The sequence below is a fragment of the Nematostella vectensis genome, chromosome 7, assembly GCF_932526225.1.
Source record: "Nematostella vectensis chromosome 7, jaNemVect1.1, whole genome shotgun sequence".
Classification (NCBI taxonomy): domain Eukaryota; kingdom Metazoa; phylum Cnidaria; class Anthozoa; order Actiniaria; family Edwardsiidae; genus Nematostella; species Nematostella vectensis.
This window is the reverse complement of record NC_064040.1, coordinates 7,495,635-7,517,717: the sequence shown is the minus strand read 5'-3', so window position 1 is coordinate 7,517,717 and position 22,083 is coordinate 7,495,635. Positions and strand designations below refer to the sequence as shown.

Below are 22,083 nucleotides of genomic sequence, written 5' to 3'. Positions count from 1 at the left end.
GAAAAGGCACCGCAGTGCATTGTTGGAAACTTCAGCGGTAGCTTAACTTAACTGGTAGTGTTGGACTTGAAATAGGGGGGGGGGGAGGTTTCTGTTTTCAGTCTGTTTTTCTTACAATTTTGCTCAAAAGTACCCAGGAGTGAAAGGGTTTAAAAAAATCATAAATACAAAATAAACACAACGATCAAGGTGATAGCAAGTTCTCTTCACCTAAATAATAGCTCGCTTTCTTAGACAAATTTTAATCGCCCTGTGGCACCAAATGCACAAAATACCACACAGGAAAAAGAATTGCTTACATGTTACGCGATATCCATGGAAAAAATCGGCACAACCTTATCACTCTCCACCCAGTTCGACAGTTTTTTTTCACCCCAAAGCTAAACAAATCAATCCCAATTTTGATCCCAATTTGGTCTCAGAAAAGACCGCATTTAGGAGAGTTGCGGTGATTCATTAGAAAATTATTTTCTCACCCGTGCAAAGCCAAACAAAAATCTCCATTAATTCATCTTTGCTTGAAAACATCCGTAAATCAAACAATTAATTATACTTAATGATTTCCTAGGGCACTCTCTAAATATGCAAAGCCGTTTTTTTTTTATGAAAAAAGAAGCAAACATCAACTTGTGCTAGCATAGCACAGCAACGATTAGAGATGGGACCAGCTCTGTTGGAAAGCTACTGCTGACTAAATACAGCGGCCTTCACTGAGCTTCAATTTCGCGAAATTGAATTTCATGAAAACCTAATTTTTCTGTGATACAAGACAGCATTGATTTAGCACGCAAGTTTTTCTCGACTTTATTTAGAATTCTTATAAATGTTAAGGTCTAAAAATCCTCTATAGGCCTATCTGTGGCATTCTGTAAACTTCGCTCGAGTGATCTGTAGCAACACTTCAAGAACACCTATTTTGTTTTTGTTGAATATGGTTACATAAATCACATAGTTTCATGAATCACATTGAAGTGCCTGTCGTCACCCCCCCCCCCCCCCCCCCCACGCTCTGTGTACCTTTTAATTTACAGGTTATTGGGAGGGACTTAACAATGGGCTTCGGTCTTTCTTACTGGTTGGAATTTTTTGAAATTTTATCGTGATCTTTGATGAAAGATTTGTCTAATCAAGTACAAACTATCTAAAACCGCCATTTTTAGAATTGCTAATTGCTTTTAAAAAATCGCGTGTTTTTCATACAAAATTTCATTAGTACCCTGGATACCAGAAGCTATTTGTACCCGAGTTTCAAATAGTAGGCCTTGCGGTAATAAAATACTTCCGCTTGTCCTCTTGCCATTATTTGCTGGTCGCGTTACTTTGCCCGAAACATGCCAATGCGAAAGACTAAGGGGGTTGAGCCAGTCAATTTTTCCTCACTGGTGTGTGATCTGTAGAGGCCTAAAGAAAAAGGTGATTAATTCATGTTTGTAGGAGGGGAAACGCGCACAAGGGCGGGTCCACAGGTCTTATAAGCGGGCTATACTATTTTGATGAGTGTTTTATTTGTATTATGCACTCTTGGTTTGTCCAGCCCGTTTTATAGAGTCTGGATCCTTTGAAGATCGCTGGGTTGGCTACTAGTTTTCTCTACTTACTTTGGTCAGTCAATCAGTCGGTCGGTAAATCCCTGAAACCATCAGAAAGTGTGGTATACAAAAACAGGAATCAATCATTCAAAAAAATTTTCACCTGTTTCCTCAGCGCCTCACATGCTCATCCCTGTCCTTACGAGCTGCACAAGGAACGCAGAAACACAGCGTCAGTGACGAGTTCCACATTAAGCAAGACTTTTATTCCAATCTAAGCCGATATTAGGGAGTAGTAGGCGACGCTCGTTTATAGGGGGATCTCGAACTTTTTCTTGGGACGTTTCACATTTTAGAAGTTTTAAAACACAAAAACCTTTTTATTATTCACAGAAATAATTAGCGTCATTATAATCCACTTCTTTATATTCTATCTAACACTTTTGTTCTACCGACCAGAAAAATGGGCCGTGCGTACGTACAATAAATTCTTAAAAGCGTTAAACTCCCAATTAGCGCCCTGCCTCGAATCGGTGACCCCACTGAGACGCAAAATATTCAATAAGCTCTACCCCCTCCCCCCCGCACCACCCCCCCCCCCCCCCGAATTTCCTCTTTTTTTTATTATCGAACAATGACATACACGTACTGCACTATTTTTCAGAGTTCTTTTTTTTAACTTGAGCTAGTTTAATCATGTATGCTCCTGTTTGATACATACCTCTTCCTTTACATACCGGATGTGCTCTTACCTGTTCTGTTGTAAGTGTGATCGAACTTCCATCAGGGTTCAAAAACATACTGACGAGTCCTGAAAAAGGTTTAGACACGTTACACATTAGAAATAACACTTTTCAGTATCAAAAAATTACTTGAATATTTTCACATACTAGTAAAAGTGAAAAAATTGAAGCTTTGAATATTCAAGACAATAACAAAATTAGATTTTCAGGAATTTCTGCGAGCATTAAATTCACATATAAAGCTTTACGAGTCTTCAAAGGTCTTACAATACATCTAACGGACCCGCTAATTCAATAAATTCAAGGGCACAAAACGGATCTGTTCGGCAAAATTTCTGTTCCGCAGCCCGTTTTTTTGCTGCCTGGGAAGATGTTCGACCCCTCGGTTACTGGGAAAATAAAACGTCCCGAATGGTTCTGCTGGCAAATTTGTGGAGTCGAACTGGTTGTTCTGGGAATATTTTTTTGGGCGATGGAGCGGTTGTTTGAAAAAAAATCGTCCTGAACGGTATAAGGGCAATTTTTCATGTGCTAAAATGCCTCACCACTGCTGGTTGGGGAAAAATTGTCTAATCAATGCTGGCCTGGAGAAAAAAGGTATGGTGGAACAGATAACTTATTCCCAGCAACTTTTAAAATGGATTTCACATCAGAACATAATTCAAACGACGAAATATGCCATTTTAACGTGTTTTGGGGAGGGGGCTCGTTGTATGCCCTTGGAAATTCTGTTCTATTCAAGAATACTGCGCGAATTATCAGGAAATATCAAACACGGGCATCAGTGATAATTCCAAAAACCCTTAGCTTATACCGAAGCAATTTCCATGCTCTACTCACTGTAAAATCTATCAAAGCGACATGAGATCTCCACAAAGTCATCCACGTTGATTTTGCCATCGCCGGTGCTAAAACGCGCGTTGATGGCTTGCAGGACCTCTTGACTGAGGGAAAGCTCTACGATAATCGTTAGCGAAAGAGTTAGCGCAATACACAACACTGGTTATAACATGCAAAAGTTTAATCGAGGAGTAACACAAGTGAAACAGATGGTGCATAAAGGTTGTTGGTGGTGCAAAAGGTAGTTCGTTGGCGAATATTCTGCAGCACTTGGCCAGCAATGCTGGCACCGCTACGCTCGTTTAAAGGAAATGTTGGCGAACTGCTTCACAAAAGCTCCCAACGGTGTACGAACAGCCCAGCACTTCGGCTCTTGTCTAGGGTCTCGCCTGAAAGGTTGGTGCTGTTTGCTGGCGGATGTATGCGGTGTTTGCACCGGGCCTTAAGCCCCGTGCAAAATGCGCCAGCACCTTTTAGCATAGGACAAAGGAAATGTCAAAATAGGAATGGACTTTCTGACTTTTTTTTGTCTTGTGGTCAGTCGAGCAAAGAATCCGCCAGCAATGCCGGCGGGTGTTGGCGCAGTTTGCACAGGGCTTTATACTCCATGTGTGCCAACGTGTACACTACATCTTTCTTATTGTGGTGATTGGTTTATTACAAGCGAAAAAACAAGATGGCGGATCCTTGTAAGGACACGGATGTACACAGGAGGCCCGGTATCATAACACTCATCTTACAGGAAAACAATGATAACTCGTAGCCTCGCCCCCAGGCTACCAGTAGGCAAAATAGCCCGTGCAGTATCACTTACTTGGATAGGCGTCGAACAGCGCTTATCTTAACTCGAATGCTTCGATGCTTCCGGATTCGTCGATGTCGTAACGTTTGAAGATTGCCTAGAAGCAAGAACTTAAAATGTTAAACTCATGTTAAATTCATAATCCATCCATGGAGATTTACTTCCAGTAGGCATCTTACGTCTCCGATTCCAAATTGTTCAATAGTGTCAGGGCGCGTTTTTTCCTATCGTTCTAGAATGGGAATGGTAAGTAGAGAATGTTCAGAATGGCATTCAAGTCATTCGGCTACAGGTAGCTGAATGGGTGGAATGGCCTCCATTCCATTATGAAATGGGAACGCGGGATGAACGAACGCGCGCTTTTTCTATTCTAATCATTTTCATCCCGGAATCACGAGTAAAAAACATGCCCTTAAAATGCCAGGAAAAAGTATCATGTTATTTACCATGCACTCTTTTGTTCTGAGATAAGCTAGCAGAAACTCCTCGTATCCCAGCATGCCACTGTGGTTCTCCTAGTGGTTTGTCAAGGACTTTAATACAACGCCTTGAGCCGTTAATTAGAGGTAAAAAGGAAGGACGGTAACTACTGAGAGAAAAAGGAGAAGACAGAAAATAAAATGGAAGATTGAAATACCATGGAAAGAAAAGGTGGAAAAAAAGGTGGAAATAATTAGGAGCGAAAGAGAAGAGTGATAGCTGGAAGAGAGCTGCAAAGAGACAGAAATGGACTGCAGAGAAAAAAAGGAAATAAGAAATGTGAATGAGTGGAGCCTGGTGTCTTGCAAGAATTTGATTGGGGGGATGGGAGGTGTGGGGCGTGCGCAGTCACGGATAAAATGGCGGTCTTGGGGAATAAGACACGCCCTTGGTGTCCCCCCTCCCTCTGAGTGCTTGGAGGACAAGAGAAATATATAAAAGAGTGCGATTGTGTTCATTGATAGATAAAGGATCAAAGGATACATCAAACACGTTGACAATAGCCCTAAAGGTAGGAAACAGAAACAAATAGAATCATTATAAGGATAACAAAAATCATAATCATCATAAGGTGTTTAAAAAAGACACGGCCACACTAACCTGGCAACGTTAAGACGAAACTCTGCGTCAATACGGGAAATGCCGAAAATATAGAAAGATAAGTACAAATCATCCCTGTTGGATATACATACACAGCGCATGCTTAAATACAATCCTAGATACATTATCATCTCTCTTTACCTCGTGAAAAAGCTATAGACAGGATCCTCTGAAGAGCAACGGCGTCTATCTCTTCTGCCTAGTGATATGAACATTTTAATCAGCCGGGAGTAGGAAAAACGACATGACAGAAAGACATGACTTTTCCAACAAGCTAATTTCACATTAAATTCCCATAAGTACTTAGTGAGAAATATCAAATAAAATATCAAATTCAACTTTTTTAAATTGATGTGACTTTTTGCTAGGTGTCATTGAAATTTGAGCTTTTCGTCCTTGAACTCATACATAGCGCAAAGATGATCAAGAAAAAAAATATTGAAAAGCCAAAATCTGGGTATGTGAATTTCGGCCTAACATTATTAGTGTGTTTAGAAAAGGGAAAATCAGTCCGGAATACAAGGAACTGATGGCCATTGTAAGAAATTGTATCTTTTGTCTCTATCTCTTCGAAGTGCGCATGTTCAGGGTTTTTCCGTTATGTCGGAAAAAATAAGAAAATAAGAGAATAATGAAATAAAAAAGGGGAAGGGGTTAGACACAAGCTTTGTATACGAGAGACTTGTTTCAGGGCTGGACGCAAGGGAAAATGGAGACAAGGGAGGGATGAAGATTGATAAAAAGCAATTTACCTCTCCTGCGAATTTGTCGAAGAAAACCCGGAATTTCTCTGCGTCATTCATGTCCTTTAAATCGACCTAAAGCAAAGTTTGGCGAGTTTTACCCATGCGTGATTTCATCGTTTGTCTATAGATACCCCCACTCGAGAATCCATGTGCTAACCCTCAGTGCTTCATATGTACATATAAATGGTGTTGAGTCATGGTCTCTGAAAGCCATAAGAATGTTCCCACTGTTTAAAGGAACATAAAATGTCCAACAGCTTTTTAACGCTAGATTTGTTTTTATTTACGGTTAATATTTTTTTTATTACCCATGAACACTTCGGGTTAACGCTACATGGATTCTTCTCGATTTTTGAGTGCAACCTTTTTTAAAATAGTATCTGTCAACGGTCGAGCTTACCTGGTCGATTCCCAAGGAACCGAAAAACGTGGACTCCGTCAGTGCACTAATCGGGAAAAATTCAGCAAAGTCAAGATACCGTGAGTCAAGATATGCGTGATGCAACGCATTTTAACACTGTCATTCAATTCATACACTGTCACACAACACACACATGTAAACACTGTCACGCAAGAAATGTATTTTACAATGTCGCGTAATAGAACGAAAGACTGTCACACAACAAATACTTTGTAACACTGTCGCACAACACACACTATGTAACACTGTCAAACAACACTACGTAACACTCTCAATCATGTTTTGAAACACTGGCACGCAACACATACTTTGTTATACTTCAACACAACACATTACTTCGTAAAACTATTAACAAACTCTCTATAAGATTGCCACACAACACGCGCAGCATACGTTATTGTGTCACGGAACACCTTGATAACCTCACCTCGAAGACACGGCCTTTTCTGAAAATATCCTTAGGAGAAAGTCTGCTTCTGCGTTCTGTATGAAAGTAGAGGGCACGATAACGTATTCGCCTGGTGCAAGCTCGAATCGGCCCACGACCTCACGACTGTTGATGAACGTGGAGCGCTCTGTAGACTTGTTAAACTGGAAGTACTCTTTATCAAGCCGTGAGACGCCGTACTTCCTTTTGGTGATGACGTCAATCTAGAAAAAGACTATCTTCAGTATGCGTAGCAAAGACTCGATATCGGTTAGGCAAGGGTCGAGCCGGCGGAGGTACGGCACGCATAAATATTATAAGCAAAATGGCAAACTTGCAATTCTTTAATAGAAATGATTGCATTTTGGCAGCAATGCACGCGACTTGCTCCGCGCTTAGATACGCACTCGGAGAGCTGGTCTAAGAGATATGCAAAATCTATTCATTTTAGGCCCTGAAAGATGCAGCAATCATCACCGCACCCTAACCCGGAGAGTAAATCGCTTATAGGAGATAGAGTGCAGAGTGAACTCCAAGCGACAAACGAGTTAAAGGTATAATAGGAATGAATAATCAGCAGTTGGGCAAACATCAACAAGCGAGGCTGTGGAGGAAATGGTCATGAGGTCAGGAGGTCATGTTGTCTAAAGCATGCCGGTCAACTTGACACAAGACGACGCGGAAGTTCAGGGAATGGTTATCCCATATTACACCGTTCGTATAGTGCTGGATGGCTGATTACCTGCCTTAAAAAGTTAACATTACTTCATATCGCTCCACTTATCACTGTCACTCACCTTGTATAGGGCGAAGCCGATGCCTCCACAAATCACTCTACTTATCACTCTGTTACTAACCTTGTAAAGGGCGAAGCCAGTGCCTTCACAGATCACTCTACTTATCACTCTGTTACTAACCTTGTAAAGGGCGAAGCCAGTGCCTTCACAGAGCACTTTACTTATGACTCTGTTACTAACCTTGTACAGGGCGAAGCCAATGCCTTCACAGATCTCTCTACTCATCACTCTGTTACTAACCTTGTAAAGGGCGAAGCCAGTGCCTTCACAGATCATTCTACTCATTACTCTGTTACTAACCTTGTATAGGGCGAAGCCAGTGCCTTCACAGATCACTCTACTTGTCACTCTGTTACTAACCTTGTACAGGGCGAAGCCGATGGTGTGGTTGCTGCCGATAGGGTTCGCCAAAGTTGAGCGGCGTCTGTCTTTTTGCATAAGCGCGATCACGACAGTAGACAAGTTGTCCTCGTCTTCATTGCCGTCATGAAGTGTTATCCTGCGAATATGAAGGAACGCAAGAGATAAGAATCAGGCGCGTACACAGGGGGGTGCACTGGGGGTGCACAGGGGGGTGCACAGGGGGGTGCACTGGGGGTGCACAGGGGGTACACAGGGGGTGCGCAGGGGGATACACAGGGGGTGGCAGGGGGTACACAGGGGGGTGCACAGGGGGTACACAGGGGGGTGCACAGGGGGGTGCCTTGGTAGTGCACAGGGGGTGCGCGGGGGGTACACAGGGGGGTGCACAGGGAGTGCACAGGGGGTGCACAGGGGGTACACAGGGGGTGCACAGGGGGTACACAGGGGGGTGCACAGGTGTGTGCACAGGGGGTGCACAGGGGGTGCACAGGAGATGCGCGGGGGGTGCGCGGGGGGTTCGCAGGGGGTACACAGGGGGTGCACAGGGGGGTACACAGGGGGTGCGGGGGGGTTCGCAGGGGGTGCACAGGGGGTATACAGGGGGCGCGCGGGGGGTTCGCAGGGGGTACACAGGGGTACACAGGGGGTGCACAGGGGGGTGCCTTGGGAGTGCACAGGGGGTGCGCGGGGGCTGCACAGGGGGTACACAGGGGGGTGCACAGGGGGGTACACAGGTGGTGCACAGGGGGGTGCGCGGGGGGTACACAGGGGGTGCGCGGGGGGTTCGCAGGGGGTACACAGGGGGGTGCACAGGGAGTACACAGGGGGTGCGCGGGGGGTTCGCAGGGGGTTCGCAGGGGGTGCACAGGGGGTACACAGGGGGTGCACAGGGGGTACACAGGGGGGTGCACAGGTGTGTGCACAGGGGGTGCACAGGGGGGTGCACAGGGGGTATGCGGGGGGTTCGCAGGGGGTACACAGGGGGTGCGCAGGTGGTACACAGGGGGTGCGCGGGGGGTAAACAGGGGGGTGCGCAGGGGGTGCGCTCCCCTCCCCCTCTCCCTTGGCGGCCATTTCTTATCAAGGATCTTCAAATACTACGCTTTGTCCATATGATACCCATACGCACTCTTCCTACGCACGTCCCCCCCTCTCCTCACCCTCAGGCAATCCTGTGTACAGGCCTAAGAATGGAGTGAATATGTGTGATATTCACTAGCTGGGAGATCCGGGACTGTTCCTCCCCCATCTTTTCTGTTCCTCGTGGTCAAAACATAGTCGTAAATTGGAAAAGAACCGATAGATCCATCAGACCCATTATGTGTAGCACCACAGGGAACCCGCTAACCTACATATTATCCTTTTTGTTATATTAGCCCCTTTGCTAATGTCAGCCCTGAACTATACCTGAACTGTGGGTTGGTGTGGAATGTTTCCAGAAAATTCCGGCAGCCTCCTGCGCTCACGTGTTTTCGCCAAGAGCCATTCTCGAGTCTCGAGTTGAATGAGATTTGCGTTTTGTCGATTGCGTTCTCCACATCCAGCATACACACTTCTAATTTATCAAAGTGGCTTTTAAAATCTTCAAACGACATCCTAGAAAAGAGAATGACAATCTACATCAATCTTTATTAAGCCCCGTTCAGTTAGGGCTATTATCGGCAAGCATTGCTTGGAGCGCTTCTCTCGGTAGATAAGACAAAGGAAATATTGGCGAACAATTTCACAGGCATCTCCCAACATTATAGCAGTAGCAGGCCTCGAAATATAGGGCAAGGCGGTGGGGCACTTTCCCTAAACACTAAAAAATATTGGAGGCAAAGCCACGCCACTATTGGTAATTTCCTAATTATTTTTCAAAATATTGGAGGCGGGCACGTGCCCCCAGTGACCCACCCCGTGCTAAGCCCCTGGACATGGTGTAACGACACCAGCATTGTCGGGCCAGCGTCTCGCCAGGTGTTTATCAACTATGCTGTGGGAGTTTGCAGGGGGCTTACAAACGCCAAAAGATCATGAACAACTTACAGGCTAGGAAATACGGTCGTGAACTGTGATATAAAAAATTGGAGGTACAAATGGTGTTACGTAATTCTATCAATGTATAAATGATAAGCTGAAAAAAGGTAAGCAATAGTTCTGTTACAGAGGATCGAACTTTCAGATCGATAAAAGTTCGGTTTCACCTAGGAAAATAAACGAAAAAGGGATAAGGCATTCGCCATGGATCGAACTGGGCCAGTTTTGAACTTGGAAAGAAAATCAGTAAAAAACAGACCATACATCCAGACGTGGCGCTGAATCACCGTATGGCAGCTAAAGCTTTTACGGCTATGCTGGAGATTTCGGCCCCAACACCGCTATCTAGCGAACTGTACAACACAAAGGAACCTGAGGTACCCGAGCATTAATGGGGAGGCAATAACCAGGATCCCAGGCCTGTCTTAAACGGTTACGCCACGCACAGCTCGCTATGACGTAGGGTGAAAAAAATTTCGGTCTATTCGGGTCACTTGGTCTCTTGGGGACCCTCTGTTCAAAAGCAGTGATGAAATTGCCATGCACGCGTGTATGAATTCTTGTAAGTTATGCTATGGCACGAGTGAATGATTAGTTCTGTTTCGTCGCCGAAGGAGATTGTAATACCATGGTGACCGAGGTAAAATAAAACTATAAACTACGACGAAAAAGACATTTTTGGCGCGCTGCAATGAAAAGAGGCTAGGATCGTGGTTATATTATGTATGACTTGGAATTATTAGTAAAAAATGCAGGTAGAGTTGATGGTACTTTTGGCTGCCTAAATTATGGCAGCGGAGACTGTGTAGCACGCGCTTCCTGAAGACAACAATTTTTTTAAGGTGTTCTCAGGAACAAAAGAAGAAATGACACTCAGTTTTGGTTGGCTTTATTTCATATTGAAAATAATAAGTTCGGAACCCTTGCAGAAAAGTTCAAAACTCCAGGCACTATCGGACGGTTTTTTGCGCCGCTCGAAATTCGAAAACTTCAATAGAACCATTTTGTTTTATTATAAGTTTAAGTGGGATGATGGGATTGAAAAAAGGTTTTGTACAGCCCTTTTCTCCCTCGAAACATTAAGTGTCCACCAGGCATGCAATCTTACCAGAATTCACCATCAACATCAAATTCCAGGTCAAGCGAGCGTTTTTCATCTTGTGACAACTCTTGCCACTCAGGTGATCTGGAATTAGTTCATAACCACATTACTATATAACGAATCAAACGATTCACAATTAAAGCTATGAATGTATTGTTCGAATAAAGTGGTGACATAGCAACAGGGACAGAGAGAGACTGAAAGACTGAGAATGAGAGAATGAAAGACTGATATGAAAGACTTAACATACGATGGCAATGAAAGACTGATAAGAGAGACTTAACATACCATGGCAATGAAAGACTGATATGAGAGACTTAACATACGATGGCAATCAAAGACTGATATGAGAGACTTAACATACGATGGCAATGAAAGACTGATATGAGAGACTTAACATACGATGGCAATGAAAGCCTGATATGAGAGACTTAACATACGATGGCAATCAAAGACTGATATGAGAGACTTAACATACGATGGCAATCAAAGACTGATATGAGAGACTTAACATACGATGGCAATGAAAGACTGATATGAAAGAATGTGCGATAACAAAATCACTGAATGGCTAATTTAATTTCATTTTCTCTGAAAAAAATTATAATTTAGTTTGTTATTGAGTTAGCAGAATAAAATGTCAACAATCCATTAGTGTTTCCTGTTCTACGAAGTTCTGACCTCCTTCCAATCTTATAGCCTACGCATAAACCTTAATTTCCCTGCCGACAATCAACTCGCACTCGTTCTTTCAAATTATGATTAATCCATGGATATCCCAGGGGCGCGAGCTACGTCAATTACTACTAAAGGCCTGAAGTGCCGTTCTAACACACACTTTTTTCTCAATTGAATTGTTGATTTAGGAATGCCAAAAACATTAGCCCGTGGTAGCGTGCGCTATTTTGTTTTAGTAGCAGTCATATTACCTGTCTCCCCAGGCTCCCGTCCACTCCTTCTCGTCTCCCCAAGGATTCCTAATGCGTATCAGCTCCACCCCTCCACGGGTCGACAGGAACACCTTATGGGATAATAATTATTAGATATTTAGATAAGTCATGCGCCAAGGTTGTTGCGTCAAGTAGTTTGTATTAAGTATGTTGCGCCACGGTTGTTACGTCAAGTAGTTTGTAACAAGTTTGTTGAGCCAAGGTTGTTGCGTCAAGTAGTTTGTATCAAGTATGTTGCGCCAAGGTTGTTGCGTCAAGTAGTTTGTAACAAGTTTGTTGAGCCAAGGTTGTTGCGTCAAGTAGTTTGTAACAAGTATGTTGCGCCAAGGTTGTTGCGTCAAGTAGTTTGTATCAAGTATGTTGCGCCAGGGTTGTTACGTCAAGTAGTTTGTATCAAGTATGTTGCGCCAAGGTTGTTGCATCAAGTAGTTTGTATCAAGTATGTTGCGCCAAGGTTGTTGCGTCAAGTAGTTTGTATCAAGAATGTTGCGCCAAGGTTGTTACGTCAAGTAGTTTGTATCAAGTATGTTGCGCCAAGGTTGTTACGTCAAGTAGTTTGTATCAAGTATGTTGCGCCAAGGTTGTTACGTCAAGTAGTTTGTATCAAGTATGTTGCTCCAAGGTTGTTACGTCAAGTAGTTTGTATCAAGTATGTTGTACCAAGGTTGTTACGTCAAGTAGTTTGTATCAAGTATGTTGCGCCAAGGTTGTTACGTCAAGTAGTTTGTATCAAGTATGTTGCGCAAAGGTTGTTGCGTCAGATAGTTTGTATCAAGTATGTTGCTCCAAGGTTGTTACGTCAAGTAGTTTGTATCAAGTATGTTGCGCCAAGGTTGTTGCGTCAGATAGTTTGTATCAAGTATGTTGCTCCAAGGTTGTTACGTCAAGTAGTTTGTATCAAGTATGTTGTACCAAGGTTGTTACGTCAAGTAGTTTGTATCAAGTATGTTGCGCCAAGGTTGTTACGTCAAGTAGTTTGTATCAAGTATGTTGCGCCAAGGTTGTTACGTCAAGTAGTTTGTATCAAGAATGTTGCGCCAAGGTTGTTGCGTCAGATAGTTTGTATCAAGTATGTTGCGCCAAGGTTGTTACGTCAAGTAGTTTGTATCAAGAATGTTGCGCCAAGGTTGTTACGTCAAGTAGTTTGTATCAAGAATGTTGCGCCAAGGTTGTTACGTCAAGTAGTTTGTATCAAGAATGTTGCGCCAAGGTTGTTACGTCAAGTAGTTTGTATTAAGTATGTTGCACCAAGGTTGTTACGTCAAGTAGTTTGTATCAAGTATGTTGCGCCAAGGTTGTTACGTCAAGTAGTTTGTATCAAGTATGTTGTACCAAGGTTGTTGCGTCAAGTAGTTTGTATCAAGTATGTTGCTCCAAGGTTGTTACGTCAAGTAGTTTGTATCAAGTATGTTGCGCCAGGGTTGTTGCGTCAAGTAGTTTGTATCAAGTATGTTGCGCCAGGGTTGTTACGTCAAGTAGTTTGTATCAAGTATGTTGCGCCAAGGTTGTTGCGTCAAGTAGTTTGTATCAAGTATGTTGCGCCAGGGTTGTTACGTCAAGTAGTTTGTATCAAGTATGTTGCGCCAGGGTTGTTACGTCAAGTAGTTTGTATCAAGTATGTTGCTCCAAGGTTGTTACGTCAAGTAGTTTGTATCAAGTATGTTGCGCCAGGGTTGTTACGTCAAGTAGTTTGTATCAAGTATGTTGCGCCAAGGTTGTTACGTCAGATAGTTTGTATCAAGTATGTTGCGCCAAGGTTGTTGGGTCAAGTAGTTTGTATCAAGTATGTTGCGCCAAGGTTGTTGGGTCAAGTAGTTTGTATCAAGTATGTTGCGCCAAGGTTGTTGGGTCAAGTAGTTTGTATCAAGTATGTTGCGTCAAGGTTGTTACGTTAAGTAGTTTGTATCAAGTATGTTGCGTCAAGGTTGTTTCGTCAAGTAGTTTGTATCAAGTATGTTGCGCCAAGGTTGTTACGTCAAGTAGTTTGTATCAAGTATGTTGCTCCAAGGTTGTTACGTCAAGTAGTTTGTATCAAGTATGTTGCGCCAGGGTTGTTACGTCAAGTAGTTTGTATCAAGTATGTTGCGCCAAGGTTGTTGGGTCAAGTAGTTTGTATCAAGTATGTTGCGCCAAGGTTGTTGCGTCAAGTAGTTTGTATCAAGTATGTTGCGCCAAGGTTGTTGCGTCAAGTAGTTTGTATCAAGTATGTTGCGCCAAGGTTGTTGCGTCAGATAGTTTGTATCAAGTATGTTGCGCCAAGGTTGTTACGTCAAGTAGTTTGTATCAAGTATGTTGCGCCAAGGTTGTTACGTCAAGTAGTTTGTATCAAGTATGTTGCTCCAAGGTTGTTACGTCAAGTAGTTTGTATCAAGTATGTTGCGCCAAAGTTGTTACGTCAAGTAGTTTGTATCAAGTATGTTGTACCAAGGTTGTTACGTCAAGTAGTTTGTATCAAGTATGTTGCGCCAAGGTTGTTACGTCAAGTAGTTTGTATCAAGTATGTTGCGCCAAAGTTGTTACGTCAAGTAGTTTGTATCAAGTATGTTGTACCAAGGTTGTTACGTCAAGTAGTTTGTATCAAGTATGTTGCGCAAAGGTTGTTGCGTCAAGTAGTTTGTATCAAGGGTGTTGCGCCAAGGTTGTTGCGTCAAGTAGTTTGTATCAAGTATGTTGCGCCAAGGTTGTTGCGTCAAGTAGTTTGTATCAAGTATGTTGCGCCAAGGTTGTTGCGTCAGATAGTTTGTATCAAGTATGTTGCGCCAAGGTTGTTACGTCAAGTAGTTTGTATCAAGTATGTTGCGCCACGGTTGTTGCGTAAAGTAGGTTGTGTCAAGTATGTTGCGCCAAGGTTGTTACGTCAAGTAGTTTGTATCAAGTATGTTGTACCAAGGTTGTTACGTCAAGTAGTTTGTATTAAGTATGTTGCGCCAAGGTTGTTGCGTCAAGTAGTTTGTATCAAGTATTTTGCGTCAAGGTTGTTGCGTCAAGTAGTTTGTATCAAGTATGTTGCGCCAAGGTTGTTGCGTCAAGTAGTTTGTATCAAGTATGTTGCGCCAAGGTTGTTGCGTCAAGTAGTTTGTATCAAGTATGTTGCGCAAAGGTTGTTGCGTCAAGTAGTTTGTATCAAGGATGTTGCGCCAAGGTTGTTGCGTCAAGTATTTTGTATCAAGTATGTTGCGCCAAGGTTGTTGCGTCAAGTATTTTGTATCAAGTATGTTGCGCCAAGGTTGTTGCGTCAAGTAGTTTGTATCAAGTATTTTGCGTCAAGGTTGTTGCGTCAAGTAGTTTGTATCAAGTATGTTGCGCCAAGGTTGTTGCGTCAAGTAGTTTGTATCAAGTATGTTGCGCAAAGGTTGTTGCGTCAAGTAGTTTGTATCAAGTATTTTGCGTCAAGGTTGTTGCGTCAAGTAGTTTGTATCAAGTATGTTGCGCCAAGGTTGTTGCGTCAAGTAGTTTGTATCAAGTATGTTGCGCCAAGGTTGTTGCGTCAAGTAGTTTGTATCAAGTATGTTGCGCAAAGGTTGTTGCGTCAAGTAGTTTGTATCAAGGATGTTGCGCCAAGGTTGTTGCGTCAAGTATTTTGTATCAAGTATGTTGCGCCAAGGTTGTTGCGTCAAGTATTTTGTATCAAGTATGTTGCGTCAAGGTTGTTGCGTCAAGTAGTTTGTATCAAGTATTTTGCGTCAAGGTTGTTGCGTCAAGTAGTTTGTATCAAGTATGTTGCGCAAAGGTTGTTGCGTCAAGTAGTTTGTATCAAGGATGTTGCGCCAAGGTTGTTGCGTCAAGTATTTTGTATCAAGTATGTTGCGCCAAGGTTGTTACGTCAAGTATTTTGTATCAAGTATGTTGCGCCAAGGTTGTTGCGTCAAGTAGTTTGTATCAAGGATGTTGCGCCAAGGTTGCGCGGTGCTGATCGTACCTTTCTGACGGCAGTGATACTGTACGCATGGCCTTTGTACAAACCCATCCCGGCGTCAGTCTCGATCTCGCCAGCAAATGCCTGGAATATCGAACAAAAGTGGTTATGATGATAATAATGATGGTGTTGTTGTTGGTGTTATTAATGATGATGATGATGATGGTGTTGTTGATGATGATGATGATGATGGTGTTGTTGATCATGGTGATGGTGGTTGGAACGATGATTATGATGGTGGTTGGAACGATGATTATGATGGTAGTTGTGATGATGGTGGTGGTGGGAATGATGATGATGACGGTGGTGGTGGTTGGAATAATAATGTTGAGAAGGTAATGATGATGACGGTGGTGGTGGTGGGAACGATGATGATGATGGTAGTGATGATGGTGGTGGGAATGATGATGGTGAGAAGGTGATGGTGATGATGGTGATGGTAATGATGATGGTAATGGTGGTAATGATGATGATGATGGTGATGGTAATGATGATGGTAATGGTGGTAATGATGTTGATGATGATGACGGTGGTGGTGGTGGGAACAATTATGATGATGGTAGTGGTGATGATGGTGAGAAGGTGACGGTGATGATGGTGGTGGTAATGATGATGGTAATGGTTGTGGTAATGATGTTGATGATGATGACGGTGGTGGTGGTGGGAAAGATGATGATGATCGTTATCTGGTGGTGGAGGTCGGAATGATGTTGATGGTGATTATGATAGTGGTGGTGGGAACAATGATTATCATGGTGGTGTTGGTAGTGATTGTGATGATGGCGATGATGAAGGTGGTGGTAGAAATTATGATGATGATGGTAATGGTGGTGGTGGTTATGCTCATAATGACGCATAATAACGATAATAATCTTTGTATTTACGTTTATAGAGCATCCCATCAAAGCCGATCGTTTCTCAGCCCGCTGCATTATTTGGAATAGGTTCGCGGGCGCATCCTCAAGGACAAACACCTCTGACAGACCCCCCGTGAAGTCTTCCAAAGCCTCGCCCGTCAATCCGCCTTTCAAGGCTTCATAAGACCCGTGGATCCTACAGACAAATTATATATAAATATTAAATCTCTGTCTAGTATGATGGATGTCAACAGCTAATAACTTTTTTCTATTTTATGTGTTTTTGCATTGTCGTTGAATTTTTTTGATATGGTTTCGTTGTCGACTCAATAAAGTCAATATTAAAGAGGACTATTGATGACGTTAATAATAGTGTTATGAAGCTAGTTTTAGTTATTTGTAGTCCCTAGCGGAAATATAGAGTTAGAATTGTAGTCACATCTGCAAAGATGTTTTTGTTAGGAAACTCCCCTACGTCAGCTCATCATATTAATCAATATTTGTGAAAGGCTCAGCTCAGAGGAATCCCACGGTACTCCAAAACGTTTCTTCCCAGCTTTTCAAAAGATTCTAATTTAAACACATCCTTCGTAAACAGGACATAATTCCTTGAGAACCTTGAGAGCCACCCCGAACCGAGCCTTATAAAAAGGGCTTTCACGCTCAAACTAAAATCTTGACTTCACTTCACTCATCACTTCACTCTTCACTTCACTTCACTTCACTTCACTTCACTTCACTTCACTTCACTTCACTTCACTTCACTTCACTTCACTTCATCACTTTAATCAGTACCCTTCTTCTCAATAAAGCAGTGCCATCAAAGATCCTTGTATTTGGTACCTCTTATAACAACAGGGTTAACAATAGTCCAATGGCTTTGGACTTTTAGTTCGATTTATCCAGATTTTAAGTTCGAATCTTCCGAGTAAAAAAGCCTGAAAACTAGGAGCAAATCGAAGGGTGTAGTTGGAAATTCACGTTTACTGAGTTCTAATTAACATGGTTATACTGTAAACTCTTATTTTTTTCTCACCAAAAAAGCAAAGATAGGTAACACGACAACTCCAATACTTGTAAAAACGCACATTCACAGAAAGATATAACATTGCAGCAAACGCTTTCTCCAGCAGCGCGCACCAGAACTCGTTCATCTCTGGTTAGTGGATAAACACCAGGTTCTCTTTAAGAAATAAACTTACTTTGCGTACGCTTTCTCCAGCAGCGCGCACCAGAACTCGTTCTTCTCTGGTTAGTGGACAAACACAAGTTTCTCTTTAAGAAATAAACTTACTTTGCGTACGCTTTCTCCAGCAGCGCGCACCAGAACTCGTTCTTCTCTGGTGAGTGGACAAACACCAGTTTGCCTTTGTATGTCGGCAATCGATCATCAATAATAACCGTCACCCACTCCCCGTACTGCCACAGCTTGAACACAACCTTGCCCGTGTACCTGGGCGAAAACCTGTCCGCCTCGTACACGCCCTCGGGCATTATCCGATCCACCAGCGGCTTGTGTTGAGCCAGCACTGACATGGCGGCAAGGAGCCAGCAGTTTCCCAAGACCCCCTGCTTGATGTCCAGCCGACTCGCGCCGTCCACGTAGAACCGAGGCTCGCTGCAGATTTCCTACGGATACATCAGGGGGGGGGGATAATACGAGTCAGATTTTCGACAGAAATGTCGGGGAGATGGGGGGTGTGAAGTACGTGTTAGATATTCTACAGAAATATCAGAGGGGGGATACAGTGAGTGCAAGATTTTCTACAGAAATATCAGAGGGGGGGATACAGTGAGTGCTAGATTTTCTACAGAAATGTCAGGGGGTTGTACAGTACGTGTTAGAGTTTCTACAGAAATGTCGGGGGGGGGGGGGGGGTACAATGAGTTAAGGAAAACTTCTATTCCTTCGGTGATGCCAGGGAATACATTAAGCTAAACTAGATCAGATTTCCTACAGAGATGTCTTGGGGAAGGGGGGGGGGGGTAGAAGGAGTGAACAGACGTTTGCTTTTTTTAAAAGAGGTTGCTCTACTCCACCTTTCATCTTTTCAAAATTTAGTTTAATATATCAAGCATTAACAAGGGATCCGGAGAGTCGTGAGTTTCACCACAGGATTGAATTTTCATAATCCTTTGATTACTTTCAAAGCCATAATAAAAAACACTGCGCTTCTAGGCGTGTATATATGAGCAACGTGTTTACCTAATTACAAGCGTTGTATACAGTTATCTCATTAATCATTGTGTCAAAAGTTAAAGAGAATCTAGTGTTGCCACATACATAACTTCTATAGTTTTAATCCGCAGGCTAATTCAATAAGTTTGTTGTGTCATTGTACATAGAAAAGACGATGAGGTATGCGATGATTATAAACTTCGTTGAATTTTGATGACATTAACGTACAACAAGAGCGTATATGACAGCGTAACATTTTGCTTACAACTGAAAATTTATATTTCGTTAAAGTCATACGAAGATACTATGTGTAAAACACTATTTTTCTTGTTATCATAATAATATTCTCGTGCTTTTATTTATACCTGTAAGTGCAGGTTGTTACAGCAAAACTACAAAATACCAACAACATTCGACCTTTTAGTAATTTACTTATATCGATCTTAAAAAAAAAAGAATATACCCACCCATGGTCGCTTCCATTCAAATGGCTTCGGTGGTTTCTTGGAATGGAACACGGACTCGTCCTTTGCTGGAAATTCCGGATCCTCGAAGTAGTTAGACGTAGAACTAAGGCTGCTACTCCATAAATTTGAGCTGGACGAGTGAGAACGCGAACGAGTGCGAGTAAACGAGGAGCTCTGAAAAGTACTCTTCGAAGAGCTCTGAAAGCTACCCGTCGAAGAGCTCTGAAAACTACTCGTTCCAGAACCGGCGAAAGAATAACGCTTCATGCTGATTCCACGTCAAGGAAACCAGTCAAGTGCTGTCACATGATAAAAGAACCCCATCAAGTGTTTGTAAAACAAACTCAAATTGACTACACAAACAAAAGATTCTACTACATTTTCCACTACATTTCTTCAGAAAATTGCATTATTGTGGTAGATAAGCCACCTTTTTTCGGTTTATCACAGCATCTGGTAACAAGAGGGCAATTTCCTTTCTTTTCACAATTATTACAGCATTTTCTACGAGTCGTCAATAAGTTGTAAATACCGTCTGACAAAAAAATCCAATAAGACATCCCCGTGAAATTATAACTAGTAAAGTATTGACATATTAGAATTGATTTATAATCGATTTTCTACCTGTGTTAGCTGTGTTAGTCATTCAAAAAATCCTGTACACATCGTTCGTCAATTTCTATAATCCCCAGTCTTACTTTCTGAACAAGCCTATAATCCGTAACAATTGCAACAAAACAGGGCAATTCTCGCACGTTGCAAGCTTTCCCGCTATCCAAATATTTATGTTTCATTCATATTAATAACAATGGTAATTTGCCAAGGGTGGCTTTTCTCACCCTAGTTGCTCATCCTCGTCGAGGGACAGTGTAGTGCTATATTGCATAATCTAATGAGGAGGAATTTCGAGGGAGCTCTAACTTTACTTATGTCGTTTTTTGCAAGTTTCCGTCTCGTTTAGTAGTACCTGTTCAGCCAAGACAACATCGCTTTGTTCCATAGTGGTGATTTGTTGAAAACTGTGTGGTTTTACGCCTCTGCTGATTGGCTAATCAAAGCTTGCCGCAGTAGGTGGAAAGATTTTCAGAAATACATAAAAATAATTTTAAAAAATGCATCTCTTTACGTCGCAAAAAACTTTCCATGTAAGCAATTAATAATTGTCAGTAAATGCTCATTTGGTATTTTCTATTTCATTATTATTTTAAAAAGGCAACATTGAAAAATAACAAACTTGGTAATATTGTTGTTTAAACACGATAGTAATACATCAATAAATAAAAAAGTTTTTCTATTTATCTATTAATACGTTGCTTGTCATAGTCATAAATATTAATAAGTCTGAAGCCTTGCGCAAACAGCGCACACAGCTCCGCATTGCTGGCGAAGTCTTACTCGACTGGCTTCAAGACAAAGGAAATACTTCGCAGCATCTCCCAACATGGTGTACAAACATTCGTCAACGTTCGCCAGCAATTCTTGCGGTGTTTTCACTGGCAACACGGCGCAACACGCAGCGCACTGCAGGGCATGTCACCGCGACACGCAGTGTCTGGTTGTGTCTGGACAAAGACAATTTGACCAATTACAGCAGATAATCGCTTGAAGCTGCTGGGATTCTTTCAACATATCCTTGAAATTATTATCACGGTCGCAGCTAATTTGACCGCACGATCGCAACAGCTCTGAAAGTGTTTTCTACACTACCGAACTCGATCGCAGGGAGAGTTTTCATATAATCGCATAAATCGCGATAGATCTCTTGGATCGCTAAACAAAAACGTAACAAAAAAACGTAACAAAAAGTTTGTTTTTGTTACGTTTTCCTACCGTCGCGGCGTCGTTCTGTTAGGTCCCTTGGGCGGCGAAAATGCTTGGCGCCACAGAAATATAGCGCTGGACATTCCTTTGTGATGCTGTTATGATTTGTATAAAAAATTTCCATGGTCTTCATCGATAGATTCCCTTATGAAGCTCGTCAATTAAAATGAAAGCCTGTAAAAATTACAAGCACTGCACATATCACCTAGTGTGTACATGACAAGCACTGCACACATCACCTAGTGTGTACATGATGAGCACTGAACACATCACCCGGTGTGTACAAGACAAGCACTGCGTACATCACCTATCGTGTACATGACGAACACTGCACACATCACCTAGTGTGTACATGATGAGCACTGCGAAGACACATCACCTAGTGTGTACATGACAAGCTTTGCTCACATCACCTAGTGTGTACATGACAAGCACTGCGCACATCACCTAGTGTGTACATGACGAGCACTGCGCACATCACCTATTGTGTACATGACGAGCACTGCGCACATCACCTAGTGTGTACACGACAAGCTTTGCTCACATCACCTAGTGTGTACATGACAAGCACTGCGCACATCACCTAGTGTGTACATGACGAGCACTGCGCACATCACCTAGTATGATGACGAGCACTGCGCACATCACCTAGCGTGTACATGACAAGCACTGCGCACATCACCTAGTGTGTACATGACAAGCTTTGCTCACATCACCTAGTGTGTACATGACGAGCACTGCGCACATCACCTAGTGTGTACATGACAAGCACTTCGCACATCACCTAGTGTGTACATGACAAGCACTGCGCACATCACCTAGTGTGTACATGACAAGCACTGCGCACATCACCTAGTGTGTACATGACAAGCACTGCGCACATCACCTAGTGTGTACATGACGAGCATTGCGCACATCACTTAGTGTGTACATGACGAGCACTGCGCACATCACCTAGTGTGTACACGACAAGCTTTGCTCACATCATCTAGTGTGTACATGACAAGCACTGCGCACACTACCT

At 42.7% G+C, this 22,083-nt stretch overlaps 1 protein-coding gene and 1 long non-coding RNA gene across 3 annotated transcripts; one reads left to right on the top strand and one right to left on the bottom strand.

The window, feature by feature from the left end:
* Positions 1–1,109: 1,109 nt before the first annotated feature.
* On the bottom strand, positions 1,110–20,237 carry LOC5520782 (calpain-B). Of its 2 annotated transcripts, XM_048730594.1 has the most exons (21): positions 19,863–20,237; positions 19,239–19,537; positions 17,887–18,221; positions 16,620–16,788; positions 15,739–15,819; positions 11,799–11,890; positions 10,876–10,953; positions 9,156–9,344; positions 7,746–7,884; positions 6,589–6,812; positions 6,141–6,186; positions 5,747–5,812; positions 5,136–5,193; positions 4,995–5,016; positions 4,878–4,899; positions 4,361–4,429; positions 3,927–4,011; positions 3,113–3,229; positions 2,282–2,340; positions 1,693–1,735; positions 1,110–1,401 (listed from the first exon to the last, which is right to left on the bottom strand). In XM_048730594.1, exons 2-17 carry the CDS (start codon positions 19,503–19,505, stop codon positions 3,949–3,951), a joined length of 1,920 nt encoding a protein of 639 aa, XP_048586551.1. In that variant the 5' UTR covers positions 19,506–19,537; positions 19,863–20,237; the 3' UTR covers positions 1,110–1,401; positions 1,693–1,735; positions 2,282–2,340; positions 3,113–3,229; positions 3,927–3,948. The 2 variants fall into 2 exon arrangements, with proteins under 2 accessions (XP_048586551.1, XP_048586552.1); XM_048730595.1 differs by lacking the exon at positions 4,995–5,016.
* Positions 6,750–7,906, top strand: LOC116604045. The gene is made up of 2 exons (XR_004290883.2): positions 6,750–6,884; positions 7,040–7,906. It is a non-coding gene; the product is annotated as an uncharacterized LOC116604045 (long non-coding RNA).
* Positions 20,238–22,083: the final 1,846 nt, after the last annotated feature.